The sequence below is a fragment of the Bacillus rossius genome, chromosome 17 (genome assembly GCF_032445375.1).
Source record: "Bacillus rossius redtenbacheri isolate Brsri chromosome 17, Brsri_v3, whole genome shotgun sequence".
Lineage (NCBI taxonomy): Eukaryota > Metazoa > Arthropoda > Insecta > Phasmatodea > Bacillidae > Bacillus > Bacillus rossius.
In genome coordinates, this window is record NC_086344.1 from 29,272,954 (window position 1) to 29,295,358 (window position 22,405).

Genomic DNA, 22,405 nt, shown 5'->3' on the forward strand with positions numbered 1-22,405 from the left:
CTGACTAACGGAATGACCAACGAACTAACGGATTGACCCGGACTGACCAACAGACTAATGGACAAACTATAGGATGGGTGAATTGTCCAACGGACTGACCAACGAACTGACGTACTGACCAATGGACTAGCGGACAAACTGATGGACGGGTGAACTGACTAACGGAATGACCAACGAACTAACGGACTGACCCGGACTGACCAACAGACTAATGGACAAACTAATGGATGGGCGAACTGTCCAATGGACTGACCAACGAACTAACGGACTGGCCAATGGACTAGCAGACAAACTAATGGGCGGGTGAACTGACTAACGGAATGACCAACGAACTAACGGACTGGCCAACGAACTAACCCACTGACCCGGACTGACCAACAGACTAATGGACAAACTAATGGATGGGCGAACTGTCCAATGGACTGACCAACGAACTAACGGACTGGCCAATGGACTAGCAGACAAACTAATGGGCGGGTGAACTGACTAACGGAATGACCAACGAACTAACGGACTGGCCAACGAACTAACCCACTGACCCGGACTGACCAACAGACTAATGGACAAACTAATGGATGGGCGAACTGTCCAACGGACTGACCAACGAACTGACGTACTGACCAATGGACTAGCTGACAAACTTACGGACGGGTTGAACTGACCAATGCACTGACCAACGGACTGACTAAAGGAAATTCCATCGGACTAACGGACAAAACGGACGGACTATAAAGGCGCGCACTCTTCAGCCGGACGGCGACATTGTCAGCATGACCTTGACCCGGCAGCAGCGCCACGTCACGGAGAAACCGGCCGCTGGGAGTTGGAAAAGTGTCTGGTGGTCGGTTTGCCCCGCGAGTTATCGGACCGCCAGGAGAACGCGCTGCTGCTAAACGGGAGAAAGTACACTCGTGCGTTGCCTCCGACTTCGCTTGAACGCGCTGACAGGATGCCATACAGCCCCGAACACCATCAAACATAAATAGCTTATTTCACCAGCAAAAACACGGTATTAAACGTAATAGCTGAGGAAACATATCACAGAGAAAAGGGTTTGTTTGAATCAAACAAATATTTGTTTATATATGGCGAAATAAATATTTACTTGGTGGAACAAAATATTTTGTTATTTTAACCAAACACAGTAAGTCACAAAAATATTGTTACAACTAACCAAATATACATTTGAGTTGAAAAAATCATTTTGTTGGGTCAACAGAATCTTTCATACTGCAAAAATTTTGTTTGAATTAACAAAATATATTTATTTCGCCATATATAAAAATATTTGATTCAAACAAACCTTTTTCTCTGTATACATAGAATGTGCTCGTTACCTAGGTTATCGTTTTTTTTCACACATCATTGGCGAGTAACTAAAAGACTAGCCCACGTTCTTTTCTTCTTCTTCTTCTTCATCTTCTTCTTCCCGTTCCCGTATCGGGCGTGACGGACGACAGACGCTGCATGGTCCCGTGCAGATGAAAGTGGCCCCTTCTTTCCCCCCTCCCCAGCCACCCACTTCACATCCCCGTCTGCGCGGGGGTCCATTGTGTTGCCGGAGAGAAGTCGCGCTTACGCACTCTCGATGAAGAGGAAGAAAAGGAAGAGAGAGAGAGTTTTTTTTTCTCTCCTCAGCCCTCCTCCCCTGGAGCGACCTTAATATCTGCTTGTGACCTTGTTCCGGGGCAGCGGGACGCGGGTATATACGCAGGGGCGCAGTGTTTCGGACGCCTCGCGTCTATCTGTCTGCGCGGACGCGATGGCGAACGAGACGTCGGCGAACTGCTCTCCGCCGCTGCTGCTGCATCTGCTGCTGTTTCTGCTGCTGCTGCTTCCTGGAGAGTCCTCGAGCATCCAGGTGGGTCGCCGTCTTTGACGTCCGTCACGGGAACTGAAAGAAGGGAAAAAAAAAATTGGTTGTCTGTAAAGTCGGTTCACGGGCGATAGTTCAACGTGACAACGTCATGACAAAACATTGATGAAATGATTGCATACTTTTATGAATAAAATTGAATCATTTTTATTGAATTAGGCTATCACTATTTTGTATGGATACAAAGAAGGAGTGAAATGAAATCTACAATTCAATTGATAAATTTACTTTTATTTGCACTCATTAATTCAAATATGTCTATTACTTTAACGAAGAAGTCAGTTTAACTATAACTTTTATACATGTTTGCTGTTTAACTTATTCCAATCTGTGTTATTCTGTTAAGGATAGGACGATGATGGGAAAAGTAGGAAACGAATGGGAGTGTTTCAAGTTTAAGTTGCCTCGAAAAAGTCAAATCGATGGTTGTTCCAATCGAGTGGAAGAGAGATAGATGCGGCGCAAGCGTACAATGAGCGTAACGGGACACAGCGTGACGAGACAATGTGCGTGACGGGACACTTTTTCGTGCGTGCAGTTGGTGTTTATCGATTTATTAGACATTGTCACGTCAAAAAAAAATTAACAACCTTGGTAACGAGCAGATTATTATTTCGCACCCGCCGCTAGAATGTACATTGCCGGAGCAGAAACGTTGACGTTCGAATCATCAGATGAAGAGAACGAATTTTTAAAACTACTTAATGAAAAACAGCTCTGATAAAAGCGAAAAAAAAACTATAAAAACCTCGTGTTTGGACCTGATTTATGAAAAGGAATATTATTAAAATACTACGCCATCTTGTTGAAATTAATTGAAAGGTCAACACTAGGAAGTTGCGCGTCGACGTGTTTCTGATCGATCGTCTCCTCCGACCGACCGCGATAGTAATCGATCGACGCTGTGCTGAAATCGCGTCGGAGCGGAAACGTGTAATAGCTGCAAAAGCTGCCGTCTGTGCCGGAAGGCGCTATCCGAAGTTCGCAAAGCCAAAGGACAGTATTTAAATAAAATTCCGTGTCGTAAATCAGCTCCAAGAAAATTTCTTCTTTTCTTTTATCGGAGCCCTTCGGTCTGCTAGTGAAACAACTCGATATTCGACGTTACTGCTCCGGCATCGAATTCTAGCGGTGGGTGCCGTAACTACGTGTTTTTCGGGTCGAAAGAAATGTCGTTGAAAACACGATTTGCGTATACTTAATCGCGCTCTACGTTGATTTCGTGTTCCGAGTTTCGTATTATGACTGTATTTGCGGCATGAACGCACGTGAATTTGCTTGTTACTGAGGTTAGATGTTGCACAACTCTAGCGAGTACTCAAAGACTGCTCATATTTTAGAAGATTTCAAAGGAATAAGTATGTACTATATACTTCTGGGACTGAAAATTGAAAATCAATTCGCGTACCTAAGATGTGACTCTATGTATTGACCATGGTTTCCATCATCACTGGTGGATAGAAGCGAACTGATATCAAAACTTGTCTGCACTGAAACCACTGTGTTCTGACGAACAAATCTTAGCTGTTCCTGACAAATCCATTTTCGTCGGAACACGCATCCACTGCAGATTGGCACATTTTGTCACTGAGATAAATTCATAAATGCAAACTAGGAAATAAAAATGAAAACATAAAACAAGCCTAAATCATCTGATTTCAAACAGATAAACCCAACGATGAACCCGAACAGGTATTATAAACAACAAAACGAATGCAGCACAGACGAACACATTCAAACTTAAATATCAGATAAAACCTGGACAACGCAGAAAATTTACGAATACAACGATGAAGATAAACAGATATTGTGGACAGCACATATAAAATGTACTGTGTTCGACGGTGTTGTCGTTGTGTTGTTAATAATACCTGTTTACGTTCATCGTTGGGTTTATCCCTTTGGCATCAGCTGATTTAGTCTTGTTTTCTGTGAGCTTATGTTTTCATTTTCACTCCGTACTAGCTAATGCCTGGCAGACGTTGCTATACATCTTTGAATTGTTGACGTGACAACGTCTAGTAAATCGATGAACGCCAGCTGCACGCACGAAAAAATGTCCCGTTACGCACGGTTTCCTAGCCCTGGATAGCTACACATTAAAAAGTTATTTGCTAAGCGACCATAAAATGATTTTACAGTATTTTTAATGTAGGTATACTTAACCTAACATAACCAACCATCCACAATGTTTTAACGTATTTTTAATGTAGCTAACATATACTAATCGGCCGCAAAATTTAATGCCACGACCGGTTTATACAATGAGATAGAATGGAGCATGAACTTCGGGAAACTTCGGGTGTGGCTCTCCCGTCTGTGAAATGAAGGCTTCCCAACGCTCATACCATAATGTGTAGGGGCATGCATATTTCGTGAAAAAGATTCCGATACTAGCTGAAAGTCAAAAAAAACAATGTAGCGCCGGCTGTGTTCCGTGATTGGGTGAGTTTCTTTCAAGCACATGTCGATTGTCACCAACACCAATAACATTACGTCAGTGCGGAATCAAACGCGCCCTGAGTTGCTCGGTCAAACAAGGCGACAGTGGCGTAGCCAGGATTTGTGTATGGGGGTGTTAAGAAGCATGCGCCCCCCCCCCCCCCTCCGTAATAAAGCGAGGTGGTCCGGGGGCCCTCCCCCGGGAAAAATTTGGATTTTAAGTTGTAAAACAGTGCTATTTTAGCAGTTTTCGGTACTTAAATTTAAATATTTTAATGGTAAAAATTTTATTAATTTTTAATATGAAATTTGTTTGAGTGATGAATAAGAAATTTAATTAAAGATTTGGTGCTAAGGGTGAGGGGGTGGGGTTGTACCCCTAAACCCCATCCCCCCCGACCCCGGCTACGCCCCTGCAAGGCGACGATTTCTCTCCCAGACGGCCCGCCAATCACAATGAAGAAACCGCTGGTGCGGGGGTATACCTCGTCGAAGTCTTAACTGGACGTTCAGATTCTTTTTCGCAGAAAAATGCCTGCCCCTACGTATGCGATCTATTTCCGCTCGAACCAGTGTGGACGCATCTTTGACGCCAGGGGCTTAGCCGGGGGGGGGGGGGGGGGGGGGTTAGGGGTTCAAACCCCCCCACCCCTTAGCACCAAATCTTTAATTTAATTTCTTATTCATCACGCAAACAAATTTCATATTAAAATTAATAAAAAAAAATTTCCATTACAATATTTAAATTTAAGTACCGAAAACTGCTAAAATAGCACTTATTTTACAACATAAAATCCAAATTTTTACCGGGGGGAGGACCCCCGGACCACCTCGCTTTAATACGGCAAGGGGGGGGGGGGCGCGGCATGCTTCTTAACACAACCCCCCCCCCCCCCCCCATACACAAATCCTGGCCACGCCACTGCTTGACGCTATGTCTCTCTGTCGCGTCTGAATATCGTAAATATTCCAGGTCCATTGGGGCCCATGGCAGCTTCACTACCATGTAAATCAGATCCATCCCCTGGCTTATTCTGATACTACCTTTGAGGTGCAGGCACAGAACCACGGATGAGCAGCAGCTAATATAGATCTTGCGAAAACATGTCGGCGCAGGCGCGGGATGACCTCCGCCTCCGCGACTCCGAGGTCTCCGACGGCGGTCCGGGGACGCTCTCCTGGCTGAGGGAGGTCGTCGGGGCAGGCTTCCCGGCGGGGCTGGAGCTGGTGCCTTGGCACCCGGGTGGCGGCTCCTCTTCGGCGCGAGCCCCCGGGGTCACGAGGTCATCGTCTTCGTCTTCGTCGACGTCGCCGTCGTCGTCGGTGGTCGGGTCCTTGCTGCGCGAGGCCCGCAGGCTCGCGTCGGCCCGCGCGCTCATGCTGCCCCTGGGGGAAGCCACCGTCGGCGGAGGTGACGACGACGATGTGGAAGAAGAAGAAGCAGACCTCTCTCCGCGTCTCGTCGACCCGGAGGAAGTTCTGGGGTCGTCCGCGCGCCGCGCAGGTGAGCTCGCCCGCTCGGTCCAGAGTTCCTCTGGGTACCGTGTCGGTACCTCCTTGTAACACCCCCCCGGTGTGTGGGGGGCAAAGCAAAGCACCGTCCGGTTGATCTCGGGCAGGGGCGCAACAACTAAATTTCCAAAGAGGGGGCAATATACCTTTTTTATAAAGAATCATCGATCCCCCTATTGAAGCGGGGTGGTCGGGGTGTCCTCCCCCGGGAAAATTTGTATTTCAAGGTGGAAAATGGTGCAATTTAAGCAGTTTTACTATCTGAAAATTGATTACACAGCACTTTCTTTGCCCCCGTTTGCCCCCAATTCATGGTTTCAAAAGGGGGGGGGGCAAAATACCCTTGCCCTCCCCCCCCTGTTGTTGTGCCCCTGATCTTGGGGTACACGGGCTCGGTGGCGACCGTAGTTGAACAACGGGAGGCCTTGTTATAGCGCGATGACTGAGTGGACTGTATGCGATAATGATTAAGTATAGATGCCATTATATTACAAACAATTTAACCGCGAGGCTACACCATAGTACTACTCACCGCCATGATGAAAAATACGACTTGACTTCCGGCTGGGAGTTCAGGGCTGCCAACTATTGGCAGAGGATGCTGGATAATGGTTTGCCACTACACAGCGGCGCGGGAAATAACAACTTGAAGTATTAAGAGACTTCTCAGAAGCACTGATTACGTTGAGGTCTAATCAATGTTACTAACACAGAATTACACACACTAATACACAGTCTGAACAGGGCCCATTGGTTTAGTTTCTTCAGTGAAGGAAGTTGCAAGTCAGAAATCGTCATCATGTGGTAGCCTTAGCTCGTACAGAATTCCTAACGAAAGCCCCTACACAGGGAAAAAAACAAGCCGGTCCAAAACCCTGTTGGAATAGGACTTAAATGCCAAAAATTGAAAATTTAACGCTGAAGGAAATCAGAATTCCATTTAGTGTTCCCTAGTTTCAGTAGTAAGACAGTTTGCTTTAGCAAGCTCTCGTGACAAAAACCTATTAATGAAGAATCTTAACTCCTGTCTCATTAATCGAGAAGGAAAAAAAAATTGTTTGTGTTCCTGTCGTCTAAACTCAGCAAAACTTTTTTGTCTATTTCTTTTTGGTGTAATGCCATCGTTCGATAAGGTAAACACAACCCTCCAGCACAGTTGTCAGAACCAGGCCGCGATTCGTAAACGGCGTATCTGTTTCCCGGTCCTGGGAACCCGTGCCCAAAATTTTGGTTCCTCGAAATTGGGACATGTAAAAGGTCCATGCGATCTCCAACTCGGGTACGCCCTCACGGGATCAGAAACCGAGGGAGTTATATGTGCAGAGGCCGTAGACCTGTAGAATCTGTCTGGAGCCCTCGGGGTAAGCCTTAATTTCACAGACGAGAGAGCCACACCCGAAGTTCCCGGAAGTTCATGCTCGCTTTTTTTTTCCCCCGTTCTATCTGATTGGATAAACCGGTGTGGCATTAAATTATGCGGTCGATTAGACTAGGTTAGCTACATTATAAATACTTTAAAACATTGTGGATGGTTGGTTATATTTGGTAAGTATAGCTACGTTAGAAATACTGTAAAATCATTTTATGGTTGATTAGCAAATAACTTTTTTTAATATGTAGCTATCCAGGACTAGGAAACCGTTTACATGATTTCACAGTATCTTAAATGTAGCTATCCTAACCAAATCAACCGTCCACAATGTTTTAAAGTATTTATAATGCAGCTAAACCTAACCTTTTACAATGAACAACAAAAAAATAACCCGAAGATGCACGATCGCTCGTTTGGCTCTCTCGTCTGTGAAAAGAAGGCTTCCTAGTCCTCGGGTGTCACGTTTCCAATTAGGGGGGGGGGGGAAGGGAAGGGGAATTAGGCCTCGCCGTCTCGCAACAAAGCTCCCGTGCTTCTTTCATTTTGTCTGGTTGACTTGGCGTAAGACCTTAGCCTTTGGCTAGCTACTCGTTGAAGTCGAACACTTGTGAGCTGATGTGTTCTGTCATGATGGTTGTGGTAGCCCACGCTGAAGTAATAAGTGCAACCGGGTACCTGCAGAAAAGTCTGGGGGGATATGATTAATACATGCCTTGGCGTGCCGGATCTCCCTTATCGCGCTGTATCACCTCCAAGTGCAAGGCTTTGGACCGCCACTTAGAAAACAATTTTCATCTCAGGGTTTCTGTTTGGTACTTAGCGTGAACTCTTGTATATAGAAGTGTGTTGTGAGTTGACTTTGTGGCACTTGTACCAGGCCAAGTGATAGACACCAGTTTAAATCACCCGCGCCCCAGCTTTTTACAGTTGGCACCATGTTGGAACACTGCAAGAGTGGCATCCCTGCAGTGAGAAACAAAAAAAACAGTCTTCGTTTTCATCGGCAAGATGGCGGTAGGTCGCAATGGTGCGGGCTGATGCCATCGTGTAATTTATGTTGCATCGTAGGTTAAAACCATCTCGATACAGTCCACATATGTTTGTCGACATTAACAGTTTCGGTCCCGCAAGCCGAATATATATTTTTTGTTGCTGTTATTTTTTTCTTGTCGTTACTTCTGATTTAGGGCTTTTTGCTGTACATTTGGTTTCCTGTACCGCCCGTTCGTTTATAGTTGAATCACAAATGTTCTCAATCCACGCTATTGATCTTCATCAACACTCGCCCGACTTTTTTTTTGTTACATCTTAGCTCACTGTGTACGGTATTTGGTGGGAGTGATTTCGTGAATGGAACGCAAGTCGAATGAATGGAAATGGTGTAACCTCGGGTCTGCCTTTAGTGGTGGATGGCACAGGAATCCTCAAAAGATGGCGTACTCACGTGATTAATCCGTACATATTGCTTTCGTGAACATCACAGAATTTACACCGCGCATAGGTATTAAAAGTTTTATAATAAACAACTATCATTTAATTCTTTATGTTATAATTTATAGTCAATAATGAAATCTTAAAAATACGCAATACAATTTTGACAACCCTTAGTTAACATTGAAATTTAGAGATAGCGCAGTGTTCATCATACTGTAAACACACAAGAAATTGTTAGCCTACTTATATTCGACGACATGAAAAATAAAATAAATCCGTTATGAAAGTTTCCCCTGTTTAATCTTAAATGTTGAATCAGCTCAATGAGGTTAAGGTTTGTTTGAAGTATATACAGACTGATTTCAGTCGTTTAAGCAAAAAAAAAATGTAATTATATAAACATATACTTAGTGTTATAATATGTGTTTTAAAATATTTCATGTTAATATTTTCGTAATGCCATAGAAGTGTAACTTCTAAATTATGTAACAAAGTAGACACTGCATTTTACTAAAAAATGGTTGTCTGTAAAGTCGGTTTACTTACGATAGTTTAACGTGACAATGTCATAACAAAACATTGATGAAATGCTAGTTTAGTTAAAGTACTAAATTTAAAAGCTACTTTTGAAAAGCCCGCCTTAACCTATTTAATATAATAGTAGATTCATAGGCCAATCGAGAGAGATAGATGCGGCGCAAGCGTACAATGAGCGTGACGGGACACAGTGTAACGGGACAATGAGCGTAACGGGACAATGTGCGTAACGGGACACTTTCTCGTGCGTTAAGCCGGCGTTCGTCGATTTATTAGACGTTGTCACGTCAAAAAAAAATTATATGTTAAATTTTGTGTCCGAGTTTCGTATTACAAGTGTATTTGTAACATGAGAACACCAGAATTTGCCCGTTGCCGTGGTTAGATGTTACACATGCATCACTGGCGAGCACTGAAAAATGACTCGTATACATCTTTTCTGGAGGGTAGGATTAGGTCAGGTAAGGTTTATCGTGAATAAAAATTAAGGGTCGGTTAGGTTGGGTTCCCATTATTCTTTAGTTAATTTATTTAGCTGATTTCGACCTTCCACATATATGTGTACGTATACTTCAGGCGAAATCAGACATACGACTTTCACCGACACCTTAGCACAAAGAGGAGCCCCCCCCCCCCCCCATCACAGCGTAACAGAGGTCAGCAAACACATCTCTAACTCCCGGTTGGGTCGTTCAGAGAAGGGTGAGTGATGAAGGGGGGAGGAGAGGGGGTGTGTGCGTGTGTTTTTTTTTTTTGACGTGACAACGTCTAATAAATCGATGAACGCCGGCTTCACGCACGAAAAAGTGTCCCGTAACGCACATAGTCCCGTTACGCTGTGTCCCGTTACGCTCATTGTACGCTTGCGCCGCATCTACCTATATCTCTTCCGCTCGATTGGAACTACCATCGATTTGACTTTTTCGAGGCACATTAAACTTGAAACACTCCCATTCGTTTCCTACTTTTCCTAACATCGTCCTATCCTTAACAGAATAACACAGATTGGAAGAAGTTAAATAGCAAACACGTACAAAAGTTATAGTTAAAATAATATCTTCGTTAAAGTAATAAACTTATTTGAATTAATGAGTGCAAATAAAAGAAAATTTCTCAATTAAATTGTAGATTACATTTAACTTCTTCTTTGTATGCATACAAAATGGTGATAATTCAATAAAAAATGATTCAATTTTATTCATAACAGTATGCAATCATTTCATCAATGTTTTGTTATGACGTTGTCACGTTAAACTATCGTCCGTAAACCGACTTTATTTTTCTGGGTCAGCGGTGACTCGGCGCTCTGACGTCGCGAAACAATCGGGGTGACCCTACAACGCCCTCGGACGTGAACACTCAAAGTCTCGTCTAAGACGCTCTTGAGCAGCCGAGAAGGAGATGGGACGACAGTTAACCTCGTTTGTTCCCTTTCGCGTCGGGCATTCGTCGGCGCCGGACTGAAAAGCCGAGCCGACAATGACTGCGTTCAGGATGCTCCATACTTGACCCCAAGACATCCTTCCTGCGCTCTTTGCAAAAAAAAAAAAAAAAAAAACCACGCACCCTTGAGATATCGATAACTCTATCTAGGGCGGGCATGTGTCGTTTTTCCTAAAGGCGTTTTGCCTAATTTTAGACAAAATGCCGTTTAGGCAAATCGCCATTAGGCAAAACGCTGTTAGGCAATTCGCCGTTAGGCAATTCTCCGTTAGGCAATTCGCCCTTAGGTAATTCGCCGTTAGGCAAATCACCCTTAGGCAATTCGCCGTTAGGCAAAACGCCGTTAGGCAAAACGAGGTTTTGTCATCATAGTAACATTTTAGGCAAAACGCCGTTAGGCGAATCGCCGTTAGGCAAAACGCCGTTTGACAAATCGGAGTTAGGCAAAACGCCGTCAGGCATAACTCCGTTAGGGAAAACGCCGTTAAGGAAAACGCCGTTAGGCAAATCGCCTTTAGGCAAATCGCCTTTTGGAAAATAGCCGTTAGGCAAAACGCCTTTAGGCAAAATGACTTTAGGCAAATCGCCGTAACGAATTCATGTTTAGGCAAACCGCCTTTAGGCACATCGCCTGTTACTCTCTAGGGCGTAAGCTTCGGAAATTTTTTTAAAATAAAAATAACGTATGTAGATAAAATTATTTACAGTTTTACATATTTTCATGTAAATTATTAAAATAAGCCGGTTTTGCAATTACAAGTTTTAGGGATGGTGACATCTTGGCGTCTGTCCTTTGCGAACCGTGGCTTGCGCTTACGTTTATTGCGCGTTGCGTTGTCACGTCAGTTGCGTTGTTCACAAACCCTCCAGCCTAATCCCATTCGTATTGCAGTTTGGCCTCGTATTGGCCTTTTTAGTAAAAACTGTCATTAATAAGGGTTTTTTTTTTGTTTATACCTCTCATTCACGAATCACCCAGTGGCGCAAATCCATTGGATTCTCAATCAAAATAAAATGGGGTAGGGGGAAGGCGGTTAGAGTGTTTTTGCGCGTGGGTTTGAACCGACACAAATCAATATCTCTGCTCAGGATACTTGTGCGTTGTTGTGTGTACTTCCCATGCGCATATTATAAGAACAGAAGACTTTAAAAACTTACATAAATTTCTTCGTGAAAAACATAGTTTTATGACGTTTTCGTTTACATCAAAACCTTTTCGCAGGACACCGTGAGGGGCTTCTTAATTCTAGAGCTCCCCCCCCCACCCCCCTAATTCCCCCCCCCCCCCCATTTTTTTCTCCGAGGAGTAGATCTGTGAAGCAAGTGAGAGCCACATCGTTGAAATTTCGTTCGGGAAGGCCTCTTTTCAGAGTGCGGTGATATTCAGGGGCGCAACAACTAAATTTCCAAAAGGGGGGGGGGGGGGGCAATATACCTTTTTATAAAGAATCATCGATCCCCCCCTATTGAAGCGTCCCCCGGGAAAATTTGTATTTCAAGGTGGAAAATGGTGCTATTTAAGCAGTTTTATTATCTAAAAATTGATTACACAGCACTTTCTTAGCCCCTGTTTGCCCCCACTTCAAGGTTTCAGAGGGTGGGGGGGGGGGCAAAATACCCTTGCCTTCCCCCCTGTTGTTGCGCCCCTGGTGATATTCAAGCTATTTTGATTGGGGGAGATAGGGAGAGAGCGAGATAATGAACCAGTAGTTTTCTGCGACGTCACGTCCGCTGTTGTTGTTATTCCTTCTACGCTCGTTCCTTTTCCTTAATTGCATCTGAAGCTTTCCACCGGCCCATCCGTCATGGTCATCGTCGCGTGGTCAGCCGCCACGCGGGGCCTATAGAATTCGTTGAGTGGCTGCGACTTTCCACGGCCGAAATACCACTGACCCGCAACTGCGTGAGGCATTATGGGAAGCCTTCATTTCACAGACGAGAGAGAGATCCACACCCGAAGTTCCCCGAAGTTCATGCTCGCTTCTTTTTTCCCCCGTTCTATCTCATTGTATAAACCGGTGTGGCATTAAATTTTGCGGTCGATTAGGATAGGTAAGCTACATTATAAATACTTTAAAATATTGTGGATGTTTGGTTATATTAGGTAAGTATAGCTACATTAAAAATACTGTAAAATCATTTTTATGGTTGCTTAGCAAATAACTTTTTAATATGTAGCTATCCAGCGCTAGGAAACCGTTTACATGATTTCACAGTATCTTTAATGTAGCTATCCTAACCAAATCAACCGTCCACAATATTTTTAAAGTGTTATTATAATGTAGCTAACCTAACATAATTGGCCATTAGTTATCGTGAGTTACAATGAACAAAAAAAAAAAACACCGATGATGCAAGATCGGGCGTTTGGCTCTCTCGTCTGTGAAAAGAAGGCTTCCCGAGGCATTTTGGTTCGGGAGAAATTTCTCGAATGCGATGGAAAGTGAAGGAACGTAAATGTGCAACAGCCACAGGAGCTGCCGTCTGCAAGCGGGGCTCCAGAAGGGGGGCGGTGGGGGCGATAGCCCCTCCCGAGACCAATTTCATTGATTAGTATATATTTATGTTTACTTAAAAATATTTAATTCCATATGATAAAATTTATCTCATCAAAAGTTGCATGGAGCTACTAAGGTTCTGTATTTGAAACCTGTAATTTGTAAATAATATTCCATGGTCAATATCTGACCACTTTCATTTTTTTTTGCAACTACGACCTTTCTTTGTGCGATGATAGCCTCTCCCGAAAAGTCATCCCGAAGCCGCCATTGGCCGTCTGCGGCGGATGGCGCGGACCAAAGTTCGCAAAGTCAAAGGGAAACTTGATAACATTTTTTTTTAATGAATTTTAAGAACATTATGTAGTATTTCCAAAAAAAATATTCATGGTCGAAAAACATTTCCAAAGCCGGGGTTTGGTAATTTAATTTTTAATAGAGTCTTTTTTTTTATCGGAGCCGTTTCACCATGCAGTTTTGAAATTTCGCTCTGCGAATGTAATGGTTCGATGGTCGACACAGCTGCTCACTTCGGCAGCGAATTCTAGCGGCGGGTGTGGAAACTACGTGTGATTCGCGTTTTGAAATGTAGTTTAAAAAACGCAATTTTTTTTCGTATATTTATCACGCTCGGCATTATTATTTTTTTTTTTTTTAAGAATTCTACGTTAAATTTCGTGTACGAGTTTCGTTTTATAAGTTTATTTGCATCATGATAACGCGTGGTTTTCGCTCAATACCGAGTTTAGATGTTACACATCTCTGGTGAACGTGGCAGCCGGCGATAAAGAGCTCTGTCTTCTCGACCATTACGACCAATCCAACGGTCAGGGACTTCGACGTTCAACCAGGGCCGGCGCGTCCATATAGGCGAACTAGGCAACCGCCCAGGGCGCCAAGTAGCTGGGGGCGGCGCAGCACGACACATAATGGCTGATATAAAATGTTTAAAGATTATTGAAACTAGATGAAAATGAATTTTTGTAACAGTTTGGAATGTTTATATTGATACAAGTAATTATTTAAAGTACACGGTGACCTGTTTATGATTAGTAATAAGTAAAACAGTAAAAAAAAACACAAGCCTGCTTACATTTGATTGTTGACAAAATATTAGGCTTACGTGATGTATTTTGAGGCAAGGAAAATTTTTTTTGGGGTGACCGGCCGGGGGGGGGGAGTGGCGGCATTATGGTTTTTCGCGTAGGGCGCCAATTTACCTTACACCGGCCCTGCGTTCAACCACTCTCGTACAAAGAGATTCCAATGGGGAGGGCCTCCATCCTGTTGCCAAATAAAGTTTATAGGTACACCCTCTACTAATTGTGGAAATGACGCCCAGAAGTCGGCATTTGGCGCAGGGGGCGCTGCAAGCGATAAAACAAGAAAGCAGTAATCGCGCATGCGCTTATCTATAACTGTTTATCTTCAATTGAGTTTATCTTCAATTGTGACCTTGAACGTACACTCTTCAACGCTTCCAGCTGATACTACAAAAATTTTTAAATGGGACATTTTTTTCTTTTTTTTATTTTGCTTCTAAATTTCTGTTTTTTTTCTCATGATTTTAAATCAATTCATAATTTAAGTGTAGTTAATCTTTTATTAAAGTTATTTGCTAATGCAATACGTGTTGTTTAAATAGTTCCGAGAACGTTAAAAAAAATTATATGTTAAGTTTATGTTTAAAATTGAAAGAATGGATTTTTTGGATTTGAATTTTCAATTAACCATTTTTATATAGCTTTTGTCGCAAAACTCTTAAGTTGTTTTATATCACTTATAAATAAATATTAATTTGAATTTCCCAGAACCATGAAAAACACATGTTTTTTTTGTAGTATTTGGGGGGGGGGGGATAGAATGGGGAGGAGGTCCCGACAAAGATATCGGCCACAGGACCCTTGGTTGTTCTCGATGGCCCTGAATGCCACTGCCCGCTGTCCCGTTGCAGGGCCGGAGAAGTCACGCGGCAAGAAGAAGAAGCAGCTGGCGCTGCTGCTGCCCCTGCTGCTCCTGCTGAAGCTGAAGTTCCTGCTGATCCCAGCCCTGTTCGGCGTGCTGTTCGTCAAGACGCTGCTGGTTCTCGCCGTCATGGCGGCGCCCACGGTGCTAGGCTACCTGCGCTCCTGCCGCCCGGCGCCGGCGCAAAGCCACCGCCACAGCCCCTCCCACTACCATGGACACCACGCCGCCGCCTACTACCCCGCCAGCGGGTGGGACCACTCCGCCGTCGCGTCCTACCACTCCGCCAGCCCTCCTCCCCACTACTCCGACCCTGGCCACCTGTACGACTCTCCCCACCACTCGTCCGGCCCGTCCCACCCCTACGCAGACCCTCCCCACCAAGCGTCCGACCCACCCCACCCCTACGCCGATTCTCCCCACCACGCGTCCGATTCACCCCACCCCTACGCCGACTCTCCCCACCACTACTCCTCTGGCCCACCCCACCCCTCCGACGACCCTCCCCACGAGCCGTCCGGCCCGTCTCACCACTCGGCCTTCGCGTCCTACCCCGGGTACGAGTCGGACGACCCGCCCCTCGACCCCTACGGCCAGCCTTCCGCCTATCCCTCGCACTACTCGCTCCGGAAGCTCGGGTCCAAGGTGCGCAAGACGGCGGCGGCGGTGGCCTCCAGAGCCGGGATGTAGCAGGTAAGTCACTGGGCAAATGAATCAGGGTCTCAGGCCCGTTCTACAATGACACGGAAGCGGGGATGGATCTCGGAGAACAGAGTATCTACAGTGGCGTGCATGTGGACACTGACCCGTACGGATAAGCTCGGCAATGACCAGTTCTTCCATTTATGTCACCCGGGGCAACAGCGGTAGCCATTTTTGTTTACTTTTTACACGTGGTAAAAATTGTTTAAATTACAAGAATATTTATTTTATCACTACTTTGTGAGTTCTTTTTTATACGAATCTTGATCATTATTATAAACATACACCATATGTTTTCAACAGATTTTGTGCCATGACAATTTTTTTTTATCATTTAGTATCGAAAGTTTGCCTTAATGAAAGCCGAGATTTCACATTAAGAGTTTCACAGTGACAATAACAAAATGTCTATTGTCAGTGTTATAATAGTTGTAAGAATTGCCAATAAATTAATTCGATGCCAATTGCCAATAACTTAAAGGAGGAACCTTTCTGTAGTTGACTACCACTGTTAAAGTCATTCAATTAAATTATATTCTTGCTTTAACAAATCCAAAATTGAAAATCAAACCACATAAAATTTTATGGTTTAAAACTAATATTTAAAAAAAAATGTTTTTCCTACGATGCTATGTATGAAATATATACAAATATATGTGTTTTTAAATTATTAAAATTCCCAACTTTTGGTGGCAGATACAGGAATTATTTCAGGAGAATAGGAAAAAAAAGAAAAAGAAAATTAAAACTTGTGTAGGTATTCAAAAAACTTTAGTTGTCAACTAGAGGTCTGGACTGTTACATTATAAATCTATGCTCAAGGTGTTATGGCAGATCACCCTGCATTACCAAAAATATTGCACTGCCTTCAACAAAATATTTTTAATTTTAACTTATTGAAAATAAAACACTAGCAAATTATTCCATATTTTTCTAAACAAAACTATGTCAAAAAATTTTGCTTTGTTCAATTCTTAGCTAGTGCCAGAAATCATACAAGCTTTCGGTGCAGTTATGAAGAGCTTGGATTGTAAGCAGAAAATAGGGTAGGTAGGGGTAGTAGGGGAAATGAAAAAATATCATTGGAGAGCAGAACCCCCATTTTGTGTATCATACCCATTCAAAAGATGTTGACTGTTAGTGTGTAATACAACATAATGCTAAACATAGGAAACGAAACAAAATGAATCACAATAAATAATGAAGATTAAAAGCAAAGACATAGGAAAAGTAATAAAAAATTGAAACTTAATGTTAGTACAATACCTATTGTTTAAAGAAATAAATGTCTTTCAGATGGATCAGTAACATAAAGACTACTGTATGGAGGAAATTAATTTGCCTTAGATTGTACCTAGTACTTCTCCTCCTACAAATAATTCCCATTATGATTAAAAATTTGATATAATGGATACTTCTTACATTAATTTTGTATTTGTATTTGTGCACAAAAGTAGCCAACACCATCGTTCATAATATTGAGAGAGAGACAGTATTATTTAATTTGTTTGTTTGAAACAACAAGAAGAGCACATTCTGAAATAGTTAGACACCACTGAAGTATGCAACGTGGCATTAAAGACTAAAAGTTTTTAAAGATGTATTGTGAACAATAATAAATAAAGTGTAAATATGTTACCAAAAAAATTTAGGAGGTTTTGATTAAAACCGAGAGGAGTTACATGTGACGAAAGACGTGTACACATTTGTAAGTGGAACTCATTGCAACTCATTGGCCAATAACATTCTATCTTATCAGTGTCATTACGATGATAAATGTTTCTTCAACAATAAATGTGTAGCTGTAACGTGCCAATCGACTCTATGTGACTCCAAAAACCAACCAAAAACCAACATGTTTGGTTACGGTGATCTCTTCCGATCAACCAGTGTGTTTTCCATCACCCATAGTTCTCAGTTTGGAAACCCGAGGTGGGCCTAATGGTGGCCTGCTTGAAATCAGGTAATGCGCCAGGCTAGCTCGTGGTGTCCAACAAAAGGTTGCTGTGTGCAGGGCCGGCGCGTCCATATAGGCGAACTAGGCAACCGCCTAGGGCGCCAAGTAGCTGGGGGCGGCGCAGCACGACACATAACAGCTCATATAATATGTTTAACTATTATTGAAACTAGATGAAAATGGATTTTTGTAACAGTTTGGAATGTTTATATTGATATAAGTAATTATTTAAAGTCCACGGTGACCTTTTTATAATTTGTAATAAGTAAAACAGTAAAAAAAAAAAACACAAGCCTGCTTACATTTGATTGTTGACAAAATCTTAGGCTTACGTGATGTATTTTGAGGCATGGAAATTTTTTTTTGGGGTGTCCGGCCTTTGGGGGGGGGGGGGGGGCAATTAAGGGTTTTTGCCTAGGGCGCCAATTTACCTTGCACCGGCCCTGACTGTGTGGGTCGCAAGCCCCAACATGGTCCACTAGTCACGTTGGCTCTAAAGAAACTGACAGTTGGCCAGTTTCTGCACTGCTACACACACCCTAGCCAGCACAGTGTGCTGATGTCTTAACTAGAAAGGGTACTGGACACTAGCAAATGACAAGGGTAGAAAGACAAAATTTCATTACTTTTTTTAATATATATTATCGAAACCATTATAATTTAGTTTAAAAAGCCCTAACTTTATGTTCCAGGAGTTTATAGAAGTTTCCAAAACATTTTCAGAAGAAAAATAGGTACCTACTTTGAAATCTACCTATGACTGTAGGCTGTGCCGAAAAAGATTCTTTTTTGAGAATATGTAACATTGTGCAAATGTTTTACAGGTGATGTTGCAACCACATCGTCACAACTGACTTCAGAAATGTCCATGCTCCATACTTCAGGCCTTGTGTTGAAATAATTCATATACACGGGTGAGAAGGCTACGAAGTGTTGCACCTGTTTGCATTGTGATATGGCAGCCATTGTGCTTATTCTATAGCTCCTATGGTTTGACAAAAGTAAGCTTTTTGTGTACTTTATGATACCAGCATTGATCGAACGATTTGAAAGTAGATTTTATATTATTTTCCTTAGTCCCATTGAATGTAGATGTATTGGGAAGGAGAAAAAATACCTCTAACTGCATAAAAAAATAAGTGCATTCAATTTAATTTGAACACTAGAATTAAATACTGTCCACCATCTTTGTTAATACAACCACTTATTAAATTATTTTATACTGGCCAGTCACTAAGTTGCTTTTATCTTATGGTTTGGAACCATTCTTACCTATCAACAATCATTAAGCATGGTCAGGCACCATTTCCACAATGTGTTGGGCGCTGCAATACGGCGTTGGTGATGTAGGAAGTGACTTGAAGCAAGTCATATTAGGAACCATCTTCTTAAAATTTCTAACTCTCTGTATCAATCGTTAGCAACATTCCTAGAAGACTTTTTTTTTAAGTAGGTACTAATCATTTATTCTTACAGTTTTTAATATTATACCGTAAAATGGGGTGAATAGGAACAGTTTCCAACTTCAAGCACAAAAAAGTAACTTTATTCACAAACATATATAAATAAATTTATGCCAGAAACTTAGGTCCTTCCTTCTTCTTGCAATACCATAAGCAACAAGTGTTCTTTAAAAATTCCTTTTGTTAATTATTAATTTTTTTAACGGTGTTCCCATTCACCCCACAAAGAGGGGTGAATAGGAACAACAATTTGAATTCATCTTTGTTCATATTCAAACATTAGTAGGGCAAATAGGAACAGGTTGTAATTGTTAGACATGAACGGGAACACACTATTAATTGAATATAAAACATTTTAATACGAAAATACAAATTTTTATGAAATTTCAACTTATAAATACACAAAATATACCCTTTTCATTTTACATCATCATAAGTGTTACGAAAAATATTGTTAATACTTAGAAAGAAATACATTTTCTACTGAGTAAATCATACAACTTCAGAAATGCACATTGGTACCTACCAGTTCTCTCCACATAAAGAGAGAATTCTTATTTGAAGAACAGTAAGCTAACTGTATCTAATACAGAAAAAGATCACTGAGATCATTTTTAAAACTAATCATATTTTTGAATCTGGAAGATGCCTTTTCTGTGTCACTAAGTTGTAATTTTGTGACAATGTCTTCGGAACTGAAAAATGCCTCTTCATCTGTTGGGAAAAATCTACATGTTTGAGGGTTCCTTTTGTAAAAGACTCCTACGTAACCATCATCTTCTGGATGCATTACTTTGCAGACATAGAGTCTGAAGACATTCTTTGATTTCCCGTACACTTTAACCACCAAATAGTCTCCTGGATGATGAACACTTGTCGATACCGGTGTGACATGACTAACATGAGTTCCCAAACGTGGTTCCTCTTCAGAATTTGTTTGCAATGTGTACTCATCACTTTCTTGTACACAATAATCTGAGTCATCAGATGATGATGATTCTGTGATTACTGGAATTTTGGTCTTCTTTGTGGGGGCCCCTCCAGCAAGCTTTCTACCATTTGTTTCTAGTCCTGAGGGTCCTGGTTCAGACACAACTGCAGATTCTTCAAAGTCTTTCACCTCCATACTTTTGCCAGGAATAACCGTAACTCTTCTTCTCTTCTGTCGGGTTTTGGGAGAGTCAGACTGCCGTAAGCTCTTCAACAGCTCTTTAAAAGTACTGTCTATGGCTTGCACTGCTGGGGACTGTTGAGTTGATTGAGTTTCGTTCTGGGCGCTGCTGTCAATGCTTGGTAACATCTGAAGGACTTTGTTCCGACATAAAGGCACAATGCCACACTTTCTGAAACCAGATCGTACATTGTCTTCTTTAAGTGTGCTAACCAACTTCTTTAACAAGCCAGGAAATTTGTCTTTGGGTACAGATGCCTCATTTCGGCCTGGTCCCTTCTTCCATTCTTCCAAGATTTGACGCCATGAATTCTTCATGGGTCTGAAGAACGCAACATCGAGAGGTTGTGTGAGGTGTGTAGAGTTTGTGGGTAAAAATATGAATTTGATGTTGTTAATGTTGCAGAGCTGTATGATGTCAACTGACAGATGAGAAGCTAAATTGTCCCCAATCAAGTATTTTGTCCCATCAAGTTTCTTCAAATAGGGTATGGCGATTGTCTCCACCCAATCACTGAAACAAAAACTATCGAACCAACCAGATTTGGTACGGTTGTATCTTGAGTTTTGTGGTCCACCTACCCTCCAACTGTCGTACAAATGTTGTGCTCTGTACACGACATAGGGAGGCAAGATTTTCCCATCTCCACTTGCCGCGAACATGACTGAAATGGAAGCTTTGGAAGAGTTCAATACACGTTCAGGGTATTTACAACCCCGCCTGAAAATTAATTTACGCTTTCCAGGATCATCACTCAAATTGGTTTCATCGAAATTGATGATATGAGTAGGGGAAACATTCATCAACTCTTTCTCCAGTTCATCAAAGTATTTAGATATGACATCATGTGACACTGCTGCCCTGGCCCTTTTAATATTCTGGCACATCCGAGCTGACAGAGCTTCTTTATGACGCTCTAAAAATGAATAAACAAAATCGCGACCAGGTGTATTGTCTTTGAATCTGGGCACATTCTTTCCCTGTCGCTCAAGAAAATCTTTTACAATTAATCGCAAGGTAAGCGAATCTAGGGGATATCCCCATTCAGCACACACTTGGAGACGATCAACCAATATTTTCTCTTCCTCCTCACTTAAAACTGTCTGTCCACCTTTTTTTTTATTTTATCTCCTTTCTTAACGTGTCTGTGCAACACTGTCGTTGGAATGTTGTATTTTTGTGAGCACTTTCTATAAGAAAGACCATTTTGAATGTGCGTAACAGCCAACTTGAGAATATGTGGTGGGCAATCTGCATGCTTACGCTCAGTAACTGGTTGATATTTTCGTGGCATTGTTTAGGCACACGTCATAATCTGCAACAAAAACAAAATACAAACTGGTACGTAATATCGGGAATATATTTCAGAGTATATATTTTTACTCTATGTTAAGGAAACAACCTACAAACATGTTCTATACAGAGTGGGGTGAATAGGAACACTCTTCTTCAGTGTTCCTATTCACCCCACAGTTACATAAACATAACCTCACAAAAACAAAATGTTAGCATCACATGTTTGAAAAGAAAAAGTATATATATATACATAAGAAAAATTTTAAATAGACCTTAGGTTAACACAAAATAAGTTACATTAAAGGTATATAAAGTGTAGTATTATACTTACAGATGAAGTTTTGGGGAATAAATATTTCATAGAATCTAGAGCACAAAATTTACAGCTGTGTTATTTGTTACTCAGTGGTACCAACAGTGTAAAATATAATTTCTCATCTTAGTATCATGTTAGCAAACTGACAAAAAATTAACTCAGACATTGCACTGCAATTATGCTTCACATGATTTTTTTTATATTTACATGAAGTTTTGTTCCTTTCCACCCCACTGTTCCTATTCACCCCATTTTACGGTACCTACTTATTGCTGAGAAACCTTTGACTTTGTTATCGCTTCTCATTCTCTTTTCTCTGCTTTTTCTTGCTGTCAATTTCTCAATTACAACTGAGATGAACTATTATAATAAAAACTATTACAATATAAGACTTAAATAATTTTAGCTTGTAAGCTAAAA

General features: G+C 42.0%; 2 protein-coding genes across 2 annotated transcripts; one reads left to right on the forward strand and one right to left on the reverse strand.

The window, feature by feature from the left end:
- The first annotated feature begins 1,743 nt into the window (after positions 1-1,743).
- Positions 1,744-16,394, forward strand: LOC134540986 (uncharacterized). The gene is made up of 3 exons (XM_063384096.1): positions 1,744-1,861; positions 5,435-5,822; positions 15,069-16,394. The coding sequence occupies exons 1-3, from the start codon at positions 1,763-1,765 to the stop codon at positions 15,767-15,769; spliced, it is 1,188 nt and encodes a 395-aa protein (XP_063240166.1). The 5' UTR covers positions 1,744-1,762; the 3' UTR covers positions 15,770-16,394.
- Positions 16,395-19,240: 2,846 nt separating this feature from the next.
- On the reverse strand, positions 19,241-22,236 carry LOC134540766 (uncharacterized). Its single transcript, XM_063383679.1, has 2 exons — positions 22,001-22,236; positions 19,241-21,688 (listed from the first exon to the last, which is right to left on the reverse strand). Exon 2 carries the CDS (start codon positions 21,258-21,260, stop codon positions 19,785-19,787), a length of 1,476 nt encoding a protein of 491 aa, XP_063239749.1. The 5' UTR covers positions 21,261-21,688; positions 22,001-22,236; the 3' UTR covers positions 19,241-19,784.
- Between the last annotated feature and the right edge of the window lie 169 nt (positions 22,237-22,405).